The sequence below is a fragment of the Nerophis lumbriciformis genome, linkage group LG33 (genome assembly GCF_033978685.3).
Source record: "Nerophis lumbriciformis linkage group LG33, RoL_Nlum_v2.1, whole genome shotgun sequence".
NCBI lineage: Eukaryota > Metazoa > Chordata > Actinopteri > Syngnathiformes > Syngnathidae > Nerophis > Nerophis lumbriciformis.
The window spans coordinates 22,422,501-22,439,767 of NC_084580.2; the positions used below are offsets into that span (position 1 = coordinate 22,422,501).

The 17,267-nt window shown below is 41.4% G+C and overlaps 2 protein-coding genes across 2 annotated transcripts in view; both read left to right on the forward strand.

The window, feature by feature from the left end:
- Positions 1-16,227, forward strand: part of LOC133575758 (uncharacterized) — a 17,192-nt gene extending 965 nt beyond the window's left edge. Inside the window, exon 2 of the mRNA XM_061928579.1 lies at positions 14,596-16,227. Within this exon, the coding sequence (XP_061784563.1) occupies positions 14,596-15,578 (983 nt within the window). The 3' untranslated portion in view covers positions 15,579-16,227. The remainder of the gene's footprint in view (positions 1-14,595) is intronic.
- Positions 1-17,267, forward strand: part of LOC133575682 (major histocompatibility complex class I-related gene protein-like) — a gene marked incomplete at its 3' end in the record, with an annotated part of 187,819 nt that overhangs the window by 149,027 nt on the left and 21,525 nt on the right. The window lies entirely within an intron of this gene.

Here is a 17,267-nt window from a genome sequence, read left to right on the forward strand (position 1 = left end):
TGTTTAAAGTTAAAAGTAAAGTATCAATGATTGTCACACACACACACACTAGGTGTGGCGAAATTATTCCCTGCATTTGACCCATCACCCTTGATCACCCCCTGGGAGGTGAGGGGAGCAGTGAACAGCAGCGGTGGTCGCGCCCGGGAATCATTTTTGGTGATTTAACCCCCAATTCCAACCCTTGATGCTGAGTGCCAAGCAAGGAGGTAATGGCTCCCATTATTTATAGTCTTTGGTATGACTCGGGCGTCACGGTGGCAGAGGGGTTAGTGCATCTGCCTCACAATACGAAGGTCCTGAGTAGTCTTCGGTTCAGTCCCGGGCTCGGGATCTTTCTGTGTGGAGTTTGCATGTTCTCCCCGTGACTGCGTGGGTTCCCTCCAGGTACTCCGGCTTCCTCCCACTTCCAAAGACATGCACCTGGGGATAAGTTGATTGGCAACACTAAATTGGCCCTAGTGTGTGAATGTGAGTGTGAATGTTGTCTGTCTATCTGTGTTGGCCCTGCGATGAGGTGGCGACTTGTCCAGGGTGTACCCCGCCTTCCGCCCGATTGTAGCTGAGATAGGCTCCAGCGCCCCCCGCGACCCCAAAAGGGAATAAGCGGTAGAAAATGGATGGATGGATGGATGGTATGACTCGGCCGGGGTTTGAACTCATTTACTTTTTGATATCGATATGAAACACAAAGCTGTTTGGCTGATGAAGATTAAGTCTAATAAACAAGCTTTGTTCTTCAACAACAACCACGTACTTCAGTGCAACAGTTTGGCCAACAAAAATAAGGAGGAGTGATGCCTCTCACATCTAACACACAATCTTTGTGCCTCACTGACAATTCAGCCAGCGATCAATTCGATGAGATGACTAGGGTTGCCCCGATCCGATATTTGGATCGGATCGGCCGCCGATATGTGCCAAATAATGCGTATCGGCAAGGCATAGGAAAATGCCGATCCAGATCCAGTTTTTTTTAAAGGGGAACATTATCACCAGACCTATGTAAGCGTCAATATATACCTTGATGTTGCAGAAAAAAGACCATATATTTTTTTAACCGATTTCCGAACTCTAAATGGGTGATTTTTGGCGAATTAAACGCCTTTCTATTATTCGCTCGTCACATCGGGAAGCAATCCGCCATTTTCTCAAACACCGAGTCAAATCAGCTCTGTTATTTTCCGTTTTTTCGACTGTTTTCCGTACATTGGAGACATCATGCCTCGTCGGTGTGTTGTCGGAGGGTGTAACAACACGAACAGGGACGGATTCACTTTGCACCAGTGGCCCAAAGATGCCAAAGTGGCAAGAAATTGGACGTTTGTTCCGCACACTTTACCGACGAAAGCTATGCTACGACAGAGATGGCAAGAATGTGTGGATATCCTGCGACACTCAAAGCAGATGCATTTCCAACGATAAAGTCAAAGAAATCTGCCGCCAGACCCCCATTGAATCTGCCGGAGTGTGTGAGCAATTCAGGGACAAAGGACCTCGGTAGCATGGCAAACAATGGCGGCAGTTTGTTCCCGCAGACGAGCGAGCTAAACCCCCTGGATGTCTTGGCTCACACCGTCCCTTATGCCACCGAAGATGATCAAGAGAAGAATATCGACCCTAGCTTCCCTGGCCTGCTGACATCAACTCCAAAACTGGACAGATCAGCTTTCAGGAAAAGAGAGCGGATCAGAGTATGTCTACAGAATATATTAATTGATGAAAATTGGGCTGTCTGCACTCTCAAAGTGCATGTTGTTGCCAAATGTATTTCATATGCTGTAAACCTAGTTCATAGTTGTTAGTTTCCTTTAATGCCAAACAAACACATACCAATCGTTGGTTAGAAGGCGATCGTCGAATTCGTCCTCGCTTTCTCCCGTGTCGCTGGCTGTCGTGTCGTTTTCGTCGATTTCGCTTGCATACGGTTCAAACCGATATGGCTCAATAGCTTCAGTTTCTTCTTCAATTTCGTTTTCGCTACCTGCCTCCACACTACAACCATCCGTTTCAATACATGCGTAATCTGTTGAATCGCTTAAGCCGCTGAAATCCGAGTCTGAATCCGAGCTAATGTCGCTATAGCTTGCTGTTCTATGCTCCATGTTTGTTTGTGTTGGCTTCACTATGTGACGTCACAGGAAAATGGACGGGTGTATATAACGATGGTTAAAATCAGGCACTTTTAAGCTTTTTTTAGGGATATTGCGTGATGGGTAAAATTTTGAAAAAAACTTCGAAAAATAAAATAAGCCACTGGGAATTGATTTTTAATGGTTTTAACCATTCTGAAATTGTGATAATGTTCCCCTTTAAATTCCGGTCCGTGTTTTCCAACGCACCGATTTAAATAAACATTCCACTTTTCTGCTGCTCCCTAATTTCCGTTCCGCATCTTCCAGCACACCTTCAACACATCCACAGGTCTGTGTCCTAACCGTTTAGACGGCCATGTGATCTAAAAGTTACCGGTAAAAATGTCAGCTGTCTCTGTGCGATATAGAAAATGACCATATCGTGATATTGGAGTATACGTTCTCACGCAGTTGCTTTTAGCTGCTGGCATTACATGACAGGCTCTTCTCACTCTTTCCCGTGTCTCCTTCTCACAGACAGCAAGCGCATCTTCTTACACACGTCACATACTGTCACGTCATACGTCACATACTGTCACGTCATACGTCACATACGTATACGCCCTCTCCCAGCAGAGAGGTAGCAACATGGCTAATGTTAGCTGTGATGCTAGCGCAGCTGTGCGAGTGGTAATACGAATGAAGGAAGAATTAATTAATTCCCCCCAAAAACAGCAGGGGGTCCATCGTCTGGCGGTGGTTTGGCTTCAAGTGGGAATATGTCGAACAGACAACCGTAATTTGTCAAGTGTGGGGAAAAAGCATTGCTACAAAAAGTAGCATTACTGCTAATATGTAGCATCATTTAAAAAGTCCCCTGCTAGAAAATGAAGAGTGTTTAAAACTCCGCACGTCAACATCTCCATTCGGTGCCACACGTCCACACCATCAAAATGCCGAGGCAAACATTTCCACATCAACACCGTATGAAAAAAATAGTGATTTTTTTAGTTGTGATTTCCTTCTCTGCATGAAAGTTTAAATGTAGCATATATTAATGCAGTATGAAGAAGAATGTTTTAATGTAGACACATAGAATCATCATACTGCTGTGATTATATGCATCAAGTGTTCATTCAAGGCTAAGGCAAAATATCCACATATATATCGTGTATCGCAATATGGCCTTAAAATATCGCGATATTAAAAAAAGGCCATATCGCCCAGCCCTAGTTCAATGATGCCATTTCTGTTTGTCGTGTGTAATTTTGTCTATTTTGTGTTTATCCTTGAATAAACAGGTCAGTTTCTTGTTACCAACCATTGTGTATTATTCAAACTCACCTAATTCAGCTGGCTAGTTGTTATCAAGAGTACTAAAACCCTTTTCAACATCATTCTGACAACTAAGTAGGCTAAATAACTTTAAACTTTAAAGGCCTACTGAAAGCCACTACTACCGACCACGCAGTCTGATAGTTTATATATCAATGATGAAATCTTAACATTGCAACACATGCCAATAGCTTACTAAAGTGCAATTTTAAATTTCGCGCAAAATATCCAGCTGAAAACGTCTCGGTATGATGACGTCAGCGCGTGACGTCACGGATTGTAGAGGACATTTTGGGACAGCTATTAAGTCGTCTGTTTTCATCGCAAAATTCCACAGTATTCTGGACATCTGTGTTGGTGAATCTTTTGCAATTTGTTCAATGAACAATGGAGACAGCAAAGAAGAAAGCTGTAGGTGGGAAGCGGTGTATTGCGGCCGACTGCAGCAACACAAACACAGCCGGTGTTTCATTGTTTACATTCCCGGAAGATGACAGTCAAGCTTTACCATTGGCCTGTGGAGAACTGGGACAACAGAGACTCTTACCAGGAGGACTTTGACTTGGATATGCAGACACGGTACCGTTAGTACGCATGCAGCTGCGGCTTCCAAACATTTGATCGCTTGCCCGTACGTGCGTGCCGCTATGTGCATGTCACGTACGTAACTTTGGGGACTTTGGGGAAATATATGTGCTGTATGAACTTTGGGGAGGTGAACGGTACTTTGGGCTGTGGGATTGAGTGTGTTGTGCAGGTGTTTGAGTTGTATTGGCGGGTTATATGGACGGGAGGGGGGAGGTGTTTGTTATGCGGGATTAATTTGTGGCATATTAAATATAAGCCTGGTTGTGTTGTGGCTAATAGAGTATATATATGTCTTGTGTTTATTTACTGTTTTAGTCATTCCCAGCTGAATATCAGGTCCCACCCGCCTCTCACAGCATCTTCCCTATCTGAATCGCTCCCACTGCCCTCTAGTCCTTCACTCTCACTTTCCTCATCCACAAATCTTTCATCCTCGCTCAAATTAAAGGGGAAAGGATAAGGTTAGGTGGGATATAGCCTGGATAACCTTAGCCAGCTTTGTGTAGAAGGAGCCTCAGTATTGGTCGCAATCAGTTAGCTATGATCGCAAAAGCTTAACGCACCATACAAACACTCACAATGTGACTGATATAGTGTAAAAAATATGAAAGACCATCTCAAAAAACCGAATAGAATTTTACAGATTTTTCGCTCAGAATGCATATAGGTAAAATAATGTGGGATTTGTAATGTTCACTACGAACGATAAAACACTGAATATTAAAGGGGAACATTATCACAATTTCAGAATGGTTAAAACCATTAAAAATCAGTTCCCAGTGGCTTATTATATTTTTCGAAGTTTTTTTCAAAATTTTACCCATCACGCAATATCCCTAAAAAAAAGCTTCAAAGTGCCTGATTTTAACCATCGTTATATACACCCGTCCATTTTCCTGTGACGTCACATAGTGATGCCAACACAAACAAACATGGCGGAAAGAACAGCAAGCTATAGCGACATTAGCTCGTATTCAGACTCGGATTTCAGCGGCTTAAGCGAGTCAACAGATTACGCATGTATTGAAACGGATGGTTGTAGTGTGGAGGCAGGTAGCGGAAACGAAATTGAAGAAGAAACTGAAGCTATTGAGCCATATCGGTTTGAACCGTATGCAAGCGAAAACGAGGAAAACGACACGACAGCCAGCGACACGGGAGAAAGCGAGGACGAATTCGGCGATCGCCTTCTAACCAACGATTGGTAAGTGTTTGTTTGGCATTAAAGGAAACTAACAACTATGAACTAGGTTTACAGCATATGAAATACATTTGGCAACAACATGCACTTTGAGAGTGCAGACAGCCCAATTTTCATCAATTAATATATTCTGTAGACATACCCTCATCCGCTCATCAGCAGGCCAGGGAAGCTAGGGTGGATATTCTTCTCTTGATCATCTTCGGTGTGAGCCAAGACATCCAGGGGGTTTAGCTCGCTCGTCTGCGGGAACAAACTGCCGCCATTGCTTGCCGTGCTACCGAGGTCCTTTGTCCCTGAATTGCTCACACACTCCGGCAGATTCAATGGGGGTCTGGCGGCAGATTTCTTTGACTTTATCGTTGGAAATGCATCTGCTTTGAGTGTCGCAGGATATCCACACATTCTTGCCATCTCTGTCGTAGCATAGCTTTCGTCGGTAAAGTGTGCGGAACAAACGTCCAATTTCTTGCCACTTTCGCATCTTTGGGCCACTGGTGCAACTTGAATCCGTCCCTGTTCGTGTTGTTACACCCTCCGACAACACACCGACGAGGCATGATGTCTCCAAGGTACGGAAAACAGTCGAAAAAACGGAAAATAACAGAGCTGATTTGACTCGGTGTTTGAGAAAATGGCGGATTATAGAAAGGCGTTTAATTCGCCAAAATTCACCCATTTAGAGTTCGGAAATCGGTTAAAAAAATATATGGTCTTTTTTCTGCAACATCAAGGTATATATTGACGCTTACATAGGTCTGGTGATAATGTTCCCCTTTAAATGGTGGCATTGTGTGTGTGGACAAGGATAAGGTTAGGTGGGATTTACCCTGGATAACCTTAGCCAGCTTTGTGTAGAAGGAGCCTCAGTATTGGTCGCAATCAGTTAGCTATGATCGCAAAAGCTTAACGCACCATACAAACACTCACAATGTGACTGATATATAGGGATGATGCTCGAAACCGATTTTCCCGGTTGTTCGATAAGAAAAGAACCGAGTCTTCGGACTCGAATCCCTTTTTGAGAACCGGTACCCGTTATCGAGACCACTATAGTAAAGAAAAATAGTTGGTTCTTTATTCAAATTCCTGGGAATGAATCCCAAATGGGCAATGTTATGCCCATTTGATTGTAGACTCTTACTGACACCTTGTGGCGATATGAAAATACTACGCGTCATTAGTCTGGCCACTTCCGGGTTGGCGAGTCAGTTCAGTTCATGAGACAATTGAGAAGTAGACAAGTTGTGTTAGCTCTTACAAGCCTTGGAAAAGATACGTCTGTAAGTAAACTGTTTACCTTGTTTATGTAACTCAATATTAAGGTGGAAAGTGGTTAAATTTAAAACTAAGATGTTTATTGAAAAACGATTTTTGTGCACTGTTTCAATGGATGATTTGAGGACTTAAAATGGCTGCCAGTCGTGTATTTCCACCATCGAAATAGTTTCAACACTCAGAAGTATTTGTTTGATGATATTACTGTATATTTGTGTGAAGCTAATATTTACCTATTGTGTATTAAATTTGAGTATGTTAATTGAATCACATATCTTATACATTTGTCATTGTGTGTATTTCAGTTTAAAAAAAATAAATAAATAACAGTCCAGTGCAAGACAAAAGTAAAGATAGGAAAAGACAAAACAAGATCAACAACAAAAACCTTACAAATTCAATAGGTCCTTATGTCCCATTGCAAAAGGACTCCCGTTGGGATTCCTTTTACAATGGGCCATGCGGGCCCTAATAAAAAGCCTAAATGGATTAATCTGCTGTGGAACTTTATTAGACGTCTTGGATTGTTTGTTAGCTGTCTGCCTGTATGTGTAGTTAGTAGAGATGCGTGGATAGGCAATTATTTAATCCGCAACCGCATCACAAAAGTCGTCAACCATCCGCATCCACCCGAACTAACATTTAATCAAAACCGCACCCGCCCGCACCCGCCCGTTGTTATATATCTAATATAGACGATGCAAGGCATTAGTGAGGTTATAAAGCTTTTGCCTGTTAAAGAAAGGAGACTGATCCAATGCAGTAGAGACATTCAATGCGTGCCACGCTGTCACGGCCCAGACGCACACCAGTGCGCAATCATCTGGGAGCCACTCAAACTGCTGCAGGCAGCTGCGTTCTATCTTGTTTTAACATCCTGTGGCACTCTTCTGGGATCACGGCAGACAAAACTGCTCATGCTCAGGGTGTTTGTGGAGGTTCGGGGTTTTGCACAAATGTGATGTACCATGTTAGATGTCCCGGTTTTGTGACTGTCGTAGACATAAACAGCGTCGCAGCTCTTGCAAATCACGTAGCCAGCATTACTATCATCCTGATTTACAACCTCATAAAAACGAGTCCACGCTGAACTTTTCTGGCCTTTTTTCCCCCTGGTCTTTAGTATTCCCTTTTTTAGTTTGTCACGTACCACGTTTGCTGCCGGCGTTGCCATCTCTTTTTTTTTTTTTTTTCTTCTGTTGTGGCATATGCTGCAGGTGCCTGCTCGTTTTTCGTATGTGGGTAACAGCATTTAACTATGTATATATATTTCCCAATTGGTTTAACTGCCACCCGCCTGAATCTATTTAAAATCTAATTTTTAAAAATTTCAACCGCCCGACCCGACCCGCGGATAAAATCTAATTTTTTTTATTTCAACCGCCCGACCCGCGGACTCCGCGGTTGTGTCCGCAAACCGCGCCTCTCTAGTAGTTAGTATGTTCCAATAGTAGAAACTTTTTGGAGAGCTGTATTATTTTCAGTTTTGTGCCCAAGGGACTGATTTTATTTAACACTATATTATTATTTATACACCTATAGTGATCACAGAGACAGGTTGTTTTTGTGTTACTGTATATATTTGTTTTTCTGAAAAATCCCACTTAATATACTTTGGGTAACAACAGTCAATATGTATTTATTTTATTTTTTTAGGGGGGTAACAGTCAATATTTATTTATTTTAATTTATTTTTTTCTTATAAAATAAAAGTGAGCTTTTGTTAAACCAAATATTGTGTTTTTTTTCCATATACAACAACCTATCTGGATTCGATAAGAGAATCGATAAGGAATCGGTTCGATAGGAGGATTCAATAATAGGCTCGAACTCGATCATTTCTTATCAAACATCATCCCTACTGATATAGTGTAAAAAATATGAAAGACCATCTCAAAAAACCGAATAGAATTTGACAGATTTTTCGCTGAGAATGCATATAGTAGGTAAAATAATGTGGGATTTGTAATGTTCACTACGATTGATAAAACACTGAATATTAAGAACACAAACGTCTCTCCTGTTTATTTCTCAGAAGACGGTCTCGAAATCAATTTTTTTTTACAATAAAGCAAAATGTAACAAATATGCAACGAACACAGCTAAACATGAACGCAAAGAACAAAAAAAAACACCCACAGGTTCATATAATAAAAATCCATATAATGTCACTTTTCTGCAGAACAGAACTTTGCTGTAGAAATCTGCTTCTGTCTCCCTCCCTGACACTCACGTCTCCAGCTGGCTGCGGTAAACAAACCCTTCCCTTTCTGTTTCTTGCCTCATCTGCTGGGAGCAGCTGTGACGTGACCGTAATAACCTGTTTCACTCAAAAGCACAGATCCCAACCATTGTAGTTCAAGACTTGGCGGTCATTTTAAAACATATCGTATTGATTTCTCCCTAACTTCATAATTTGCCCAGAACTGGTCTAAATGAAAGCAAAACAGGCGTCATCTTACAAACCCTGTTTCCATATGAGTTGGGAAATTGTGTTAGATGTAAATATAAACAGAATACAATGATTTGCTAATCATTTTCAACCCATATTCAGTTGAATATGCTACAAAGACAACATATTTGATGTTCAAACTCATAAACATTTTTTTTGCAAATAATCATTAACCTTAGAATTTGATGCCAGCAACACGTGACAAAGAAGTTGGGAAAGGTGGCAATAAATGCTGATAAAGTTGAGGAATGCTCATCAAACACTTATTTGGAACATCCCACAGGTGAACGGGCAAATTGGGAACAGGTGGGTGCCATGATTGGGTATAAAAGTAGATTCCATGAAATGCTCAGTCATTCACAAACAAGGATGGGGCGAGGGTCACCACTTTGTCAACAAATGCGTGAGCAAATTGTTGAACAGTTTAAGAAAAACCTTTCTCAACCAGCTATTGCAAGGAATTTAGGGATTTCAGCATCTACGCTCCGTAATATCATCAAAGGGTTCAGAGAATCTGGAGAAATCACTGCACGTAAGCAGCTAAGCCCGTGACCTTCGATCCCTCAGGCTGTACTGCATCAACAAGCGACATCAGTGTGTAAAGGATATCACCACATGGGCTCAGGAACACTTCAGAAACCCACTGTCAGTAACTACAGTTGGTCGCTACATCTGTAAGTGCAAGTTAAAACTCTCCTATGCAAGGCGAAAACCGTTTATCAACAACACCCAGAAACGCCGTCGGCTTCGCTAGGCCTGAGCTCATCTAAGATGGACTGATACAAAGTGGAAAAGTGTTCTGTGGTCTGACGAGTCCACATTTCAAATTGTTTTTGGAAACTGTGGACGTTGTGTCCTCCGGACCAAAGAGGAAAAGAACCATCCGGATTGTTATAGGCGCAAAGTTGAAAAGCCAGCATGTGTGATGGTATGGGGGTGTATTAGTGCCCAAGACATGGGTAACTTACACATCTGTGAAGGCGCCATTAATGCTGAAAGGTACATACAGGTTTTGGAGCAACATATGTTGCCATCCAAGCAACGTTACCATGGACGCCCCTGCTTATTTCAGCAAGACAATGCCAAGCCACGTGTTACATCAACGTGGCTTCAAAGTAAAATAGTGCGGGTACTAGACTGGCCTGCCTGTAGTCCAGACCTGTCTCCCAGTGAAAATGTGTGGCGCATTATGAAGCCTAAAATAGCACAAGGGAGACCCCCGGACTGTTGAACAACTTAAGCTGTACATCAAGCAAGAATGGGAAAGAATTCCACATGAGAAGCTTAAAAAATGTGTCTCCTCAGTTCCCAAACGTTTACTGAGTGTTGTTAAAAGGAAAGGCCATGTAACACAGTGGTGAACATGCCCTTTCCCTTTACTTTGGCACGTGTTGCAGCCATGAAATTCTAAGTTAATTATTATTTGCAAAAAAAAAATAAAGTTTATCAGTTTGAACATCAAATATGTTGTCTTTGTAGCATATTCAATTGAATATGGGTTGAAAAGGATTTGCAAATCATTGTATTCCGTTTATATTTACATCTAACACAATTTCCCAACTCATAAGGAAACGGGGTTTGTATTTGGCCAACATGTCGACTGTACTCCAGCCCACCCATCCATTTTCTACCGCTTGTCACTACACCCTGTACAAGATCTCCAGTGTCTCTAAAGAATAAGCGGAAAATCATCCCAATTCTTGTCAACCAGCAGGGTGAGCTGGTCACTAGTTGGCTGTCATGTAGTACATTATTTCTTGTGTGAGTATGACTTTGTCATGTCTGTGTTGATCATGTTTTTGTTTGGCCATGTGCTGTTTGGTTTTGGACACTTTTTAGTTCCTGCTTTTCACTCCCTTGTCTTGTTTCCATGGTTACCCATTAGTTTCACCTGTTCCACGTTTGGACTCATTGTGCACTCTTGTTTGTCACCATAGCAACCCATTAGTTTTCACCTGCCCTCACGACTCACGCACCTGTCTTTAATCATGCCACTATTATTTAAACCGATTTGTTGCCAGGAAGTCTCCCTGGCGACATCACACCCCTGACACACACCTGACACTCTACTTCATGCTCAGTTCACGCTGCTTTCTTCATAGTCCATGCCAAGTAAGTTTTTGTTTATTAATGCCACAGTTATTGTTTTTGTTTCATTGTTCATAGTTTCTGCCATTGTGCAAGTTTTTTTTGTTTATAGTCAAGTTTTGTACTTCCGCCCTTGTTTCGTTTGTTCTTTTTTTGATAACATTAATTGAAATCATGTACTCCCCTTCACGCCACGTATGGTCCAAATCATTTGCACCAAGGGAGAACAAATCACGCCACAGTCCAAGTCTTGACAGACTTATTCAGAGAGCAAACGGCACACTTTCACATATGGCGTTTACGACGTATGGGTATTACATACCTGCTAACTACTCCGGTTTTCCCGTAATTAGTACGGTTTTCATCAACCTATTCCGGGTTACGGTTGCAGTGATAAAAAATACGTTTTTTCATTAATTAAAAACATTTTTTTTTTTAAAGTTTTATTCACGAAATCGCGTAACAACAATGACAATCGACACTGCTCCCCGTAACTTCCTATCGAGCCATTCCGAATGCCATGCGCGAGGCTATTTATAGCACCGCTGCCAAGCACGAGGCACCAGTTGCCATTGTTTCCAAACGAGCGAACGATCATGGAATCAGCCGGAGAAAAATCGCAAACGAGTCTTAAACCGAAAAGAAAACTGCAGTCATTCCGTGAAGAATATTCAAAAGCCTATCCGGGAATAATGATCCGTTCCAAAAAGGGTGAAAACTACGCGAATTGCACCTTGTGCAGACAAGATTTTTCGATCGGACACGGAGGAATTAGCGATGTAAAAGACCACGTTGGGACAAAAAAACACAAGTCTAATGCCGTTGCTAGCGATACAAGTGGAAAACTTTCAACGTTTTTCGGATTTTAGCCACAAAAAGGTAATGACACCAATGTTATCTATTGGAATTGTTTAGTACTGTTATACTGTTAAAAGTGTTTGTACTAATTTATGCTTTCAAGTCCAAGTTGAAGAAATCTTGTTAAATGTTGACAGCATAACTACCAAAATACAGAAGTATGTCCTTAATATTTTTGCAGTGCTATTTCTGTTGAAAAGGTTAAATGATTACATTAGAGATGTGATGTGCCACTTTTCAAGTGTCTGATGGCTTAAATTAATTTTCATGAATTTTTCATATTTTGAATTCTTTTGAAAGGCTTACAAAAAAACTACATTTGAATTGTAATTCCATGCTATTGACAGGACTATTAATTTGAATGAAGTTAGCTTACCATGTTTACAGTATGATAATTGTGATAGAAATGTGAATTTTAGGCACAGAATATTTTTTACAATTGAACAAGGCAGTAGATTATACAAGCTTGGACAGAAAGTTAATAATGACACCAATTTCTTTTTTAATGGAATTGTTTAGTACTGTTTTACCATTTGTTTACTGTAAAAAGTGTTTATACTGTTTATACTTTCAATGAACAAATTGAAGTCTTGTGAAAGGTTGACAGGATAACTGGCATTAACTGTCAAAATAATTTCAAACTATTGAAGTTAGCTTACAGAATAAACATGTCAATCAACCCATATGATTTTTGCTGTAATATTTTTGTTTTGAAAAGTCACTGTGACTGATAGAAAAGTGATGGTTTTAGCATCATTTTAACCTGTCTGAATGCTAATAATCATTTTGCGTCGGGGGGCGAAGCCTGAACCCCCCACCAGGACTTTGTCCTGGACCTACCGGGGCCTGCGGCCCCTGGACCCTGGCTACTAGGTTTTTCTGATTTCAAAAGTTGGCAGGTATGTAAATGCCGAAGTTTTATTTACGGAGGCAATAATTGAGCATGGACTTCCAATCGCACTGGCTGATCACATGGGACAGTTATTTCGAAAAATGTTTCCCGACTCGAAAATCGCCAAAAAATATGGATGTGGTCGAACCAAAACATCAAACATTATTCAGTGTCTTGGAACAGAATCCCCAAAAAGTATCGCCGATGTCATGAAAAGTCACTGTGACTGATAGAAAAGTGATGGTTTTAGCAACATTTTAACCTGTCTGAATGCTAATAATCATTTTGCGTCGGCCCCCCTGAGCCCCCCACCAGGACTTTGTCCTGGACCTACCGGGGCCTGCGGCCCCTGGACCCTGGCTACTAGGTTTTTCTGATTTCAAAATTTGGCAGGTATGATGTTGTTGCCAAATGTATTTCATATGCTGTAAACCTAGTTCATAGTTGTTAGTTTCCTTTAATGCCAAACAAACACATACCAATCGTTGGTTAGAAGGCGATCGCCGAATTGGTCCTCGCTTTCTCCCGTGTCGCTGGCTGTCGTGTCGTTTTCGTCGGTTTCGCTTGCATACGGTTCAAACCGATATGGCTCAATAGCTTCAGTTTCTTCTTCAATTTCGTTTTCGCTACCTGCCTCCACACTACAACCATCCGTTTCAATACATGCGTAATCTGTTGAATCGCTTAAGCCGCTGAAATCTGAGTCTGAATCCGAGCTAATGTCGCTATAGCTTGCTGTTCTTTCCGCCATGTTTGTTTGTATTGGCATCACTATGTGACGTCACAGGAAAATGGACGGGTGTATATAACGATGGTTAAAATCAGGCACTTTGAAGCTTTTTTTAGGGATATTGCGTGATGGGTAAAATTTTGAAAAAAACTTCGAAAAATAAAATAAGCCACTGGGAACTGATTTTTAATGGTTTTAACCCTTCTGAAATTGTGATAATGTTCCCCTTTAAGGATGTCCATCCATCCATTTTCTACCGCTTGTCCCTTTTATGTGTTTATGTAAATGAATTGGATTGGACCTTCGTCTTGGAAGGCATTTCCCGTCATGTCTGTGTAATCATGTTTTGTTTTAAGTCATTTTTTGTTTAGTTATAGGACTCTTTTAGTTTCTGGCTTTTCACTCCCTTGTCTTGTTTCCATGATTACCCCATTAGCTTCACCTGTTCCACGTTTGGACTCATTGTGCACTCTTGATTGTCACCATAGCAACCCATTAGTTTTCACCTCTCACGTCACGCACCTGTTTCACGTTTTGAGTCACGCACCTGTTTTCGTTAATCATGTCTGTAATATTTAAGTTCAGTGTTTTCAGTTTGTCTTTCTGGTGACACCCTCCACATTTATGCTTCTGCACACTCTCCACACAGCCTTAAGACCCTTGCTGCTATTTTTTCATGTCCATCGTTCACACTGCTCCTTTTTGTCCATGCCGAGTAAGTTTTGTTTATTATTGCCACAGTTAGTGTTTTTTGTTGTTCATAGTTTTTGCCTTTGTGCAAGTATTCGGTTTCATAGTTTGTTCTCCGCCATTGTGCGCGCCTTTTGTTTACTTCCTGTTTTTGTAGTTTAAATAAAAATGTACTTACATTCCCGTCTCGCCCGAGCCAACTTTCCGTTGCATCCCGGAAAAGCATACACCCAAGACCAAGTCTTGACATTTCCCTGAAGGTCTTCATGGGTGAGCTGGAAGTACCCTTGTTGCTGTGACGGGCAACTGATGATATTGTGGAATCTTATGTGTGACGGACAATGTTTTATGTGACTGAGCAAAGCTGGACGTTTCTAAAGCATGTGTTTGTCTTCTCGTGTACCGCAGACCTCGATGAAGAACATCATCTCCATGAGCAGGAGGAGGAACCACAGCCCCTCCACATTAAAAAGGAAGCGGTGGAGCCCCAGTCTTCCCACATTAAAGAGGAAGAGGAGGAACACAGCATCAGTCAGGAGGGAGATCATCTTGAAAGACTGGTGGAGTTCCCAGTGACTGGTGTCCCTGTGAAGAGTGAAGATGATGAGGTCAAAGGTGAAAGTGAGGAGAAGAGCAGCAGCTCAACACAACACATGACAACAGAAGCTGATGGAGACCACTGTGGAGGATCACAAGCAGACAAGCTCTTAGCTCCACTATCAGATAGTGAGGACACAACGTCACACTCTCCTGACACTGATGATGAAGACTCTAAAGATGATAAGACAAACACTCACTTCAAATGTTCTCACTGTGACAAAACCTTCAAGTACCATTGTCATCTGAAAACACACATGAGAACACACACTGGAGAGAAACCTTTTTCTTGTTCAATCTGTGGCTTATCTTTCACAAGGAAGGACAATATGAAAGAGCACACAAGAACACACACCGGAGAAAAACCTTTTTCGTGTTCTGTGTGTGATTCGAAGTATGTACGAAGTCAAGATTTGAAAAAACACCTGAAAAGACACACCGGGGAAAACCTTTTTAAGTGTTCCGTGTGTGATTCAAGTTTTGTCCGAGGTGAGAATTTGAAAACCCACATGAGAACGCACACTGGGGAAAAACCTTTTTCTTGTTCAATCTGTGGCTTATCTTTTACAAGGAAGGTCAGTTTGATGGATCACACAAGAACACACACTGGAGAAAAACCTTATTCCTGTTCATTCTGCGGTAAATGTTATCCAAGGAGGTACCAATTGAAATCTCACATGAGAAGACACACCGGAGTGAAACCTTTTTCGTGTTCAGTGTGCGATTCAAGTTTTGTTCGAAGTCGAGATTTAAAAAAACACATGAAAATTCACGCTGGGGGGGGAAAATGTTGAGTTGCAGTGTGTGTGATGAAAGATTCTTGCATGAGTACCAACTTAACAAACACAAGTGTGCTGGTGAGAGCAGCAGCAGTAAAATAGAAAAAGGCTCCGCAGACCTCCACCAGGCCTAATCTCCCAATAAAATCTGTTGAATCCAGAAAGTGATTAGGATCAACGGCAACATTTAATGACATGTTCCTTATCCCATTTCTGACATGTCCTGAAAGTTTCATTGACATGCGACCATACTTCATTTTGTTATGTTATTAACTGACAATCAAACAAACCCCAAATCACTTTGTTGCTTATCAATTCCTTCAATAGCAAACATGTAAATATGTTTCTTAGTTACACATCCTGGAAAAGAACATCCACACAACAGTTTATATTTATTATTCATTCTTACTAATACTTTTAGTTGTGTACTAACACATCAATTTGTACTTCTGCTAATATTTAAGAAGTGATGATGATGTCATGGTTCAGTGTGCCCCTTCACTAGTCTCCAAAACAAGTCTCCACCACGGTGGTGCCAGCGGTCCTACTACTTGTACTTGTACACTATACAATATAATTATGCACGCCTTTTGTAAGATAGACATTTTTGTTTGTACTAGCAATTTGAAACCAGCGCTGTATCCTTTGCATGTGACCTTGTCAAATAAAATATCTGTTTTTTTATGACTAATGGTCCGATTATTTGAGATGTTCTAACAAAAATAAGTCTATTCTTTCAAACGGTGCCTTGACCCAGATTGGCTGACACAGAGGACTCAAAATGTGTTATTTTCCAGGAAGATCTAGGCCCCTATTGTACTCAGTTTGTGCGATTAATTAAAGTTTATTGATAAAGTCTTTAAAGGGGAACATTATCACCAGACCTATGTAAGCGTCAATATATACCTTGATGTTGCAGAAAAAAGACCATATATTTTTTAAACCGATTTCCGAACTCTAAATTTGTGAATTTTGGCGAATTAAACGCCTTTCTATTATTCACTCTCGAGTTGTGACGTCGCATCGGGAAGCAATCCGCTATTTTCTCAAACACCGAGTCAAATCAGCTCTGTTATTTTCCATTTTTTCGACTGTTTTCCGTACCTTGGAGACATCATGCCTCGTCGGTGTGTTGTCGGAGGGTGTAACAACACGAACAGGGACGGATTCAAGTTGCACCAGTGGCCCAAAGATGCCAAAGTGGCAAGAAATTGGACGTTTGTTCCGCACACTTTACCGACGAAAGCTATGCTACGACAGAGATGGCAAGAATGTGTGGATATCCTGCGACACTCAAAGCAGATGCATTTCCAACGATAAAGTCAAAGAAATCTGCCGCCAGACCCCCATTGAATCTGCCGGAGTGTGTGAGCAATTCAGGGACAAAGGACCTCGGTAGCACGGCAAGCAATGGCGGCAGTTTGTTCCCGCAGACAAGCGAGCTAAACCCCCTGGATGTCTTGGCTCACACCGTCCCGAAGCTGATCAAGAGAAGAATATCAACCCTAGCTTCCCTGGCCTGCTGACATGAGGGTATGTCTCCAGAATATATTAATTGATGAAAATTGGGCTGTCTGCACTCTCAAAGTGCATGTTGTTGCCAAATGTATTTCATATGCTGTAAACCTAGTTCATAGTTGTTAGTTTCCTTTAATGCCAAACAAACACATACCAATCGTTGGTTAGAAGGCGATCGCCGAATTC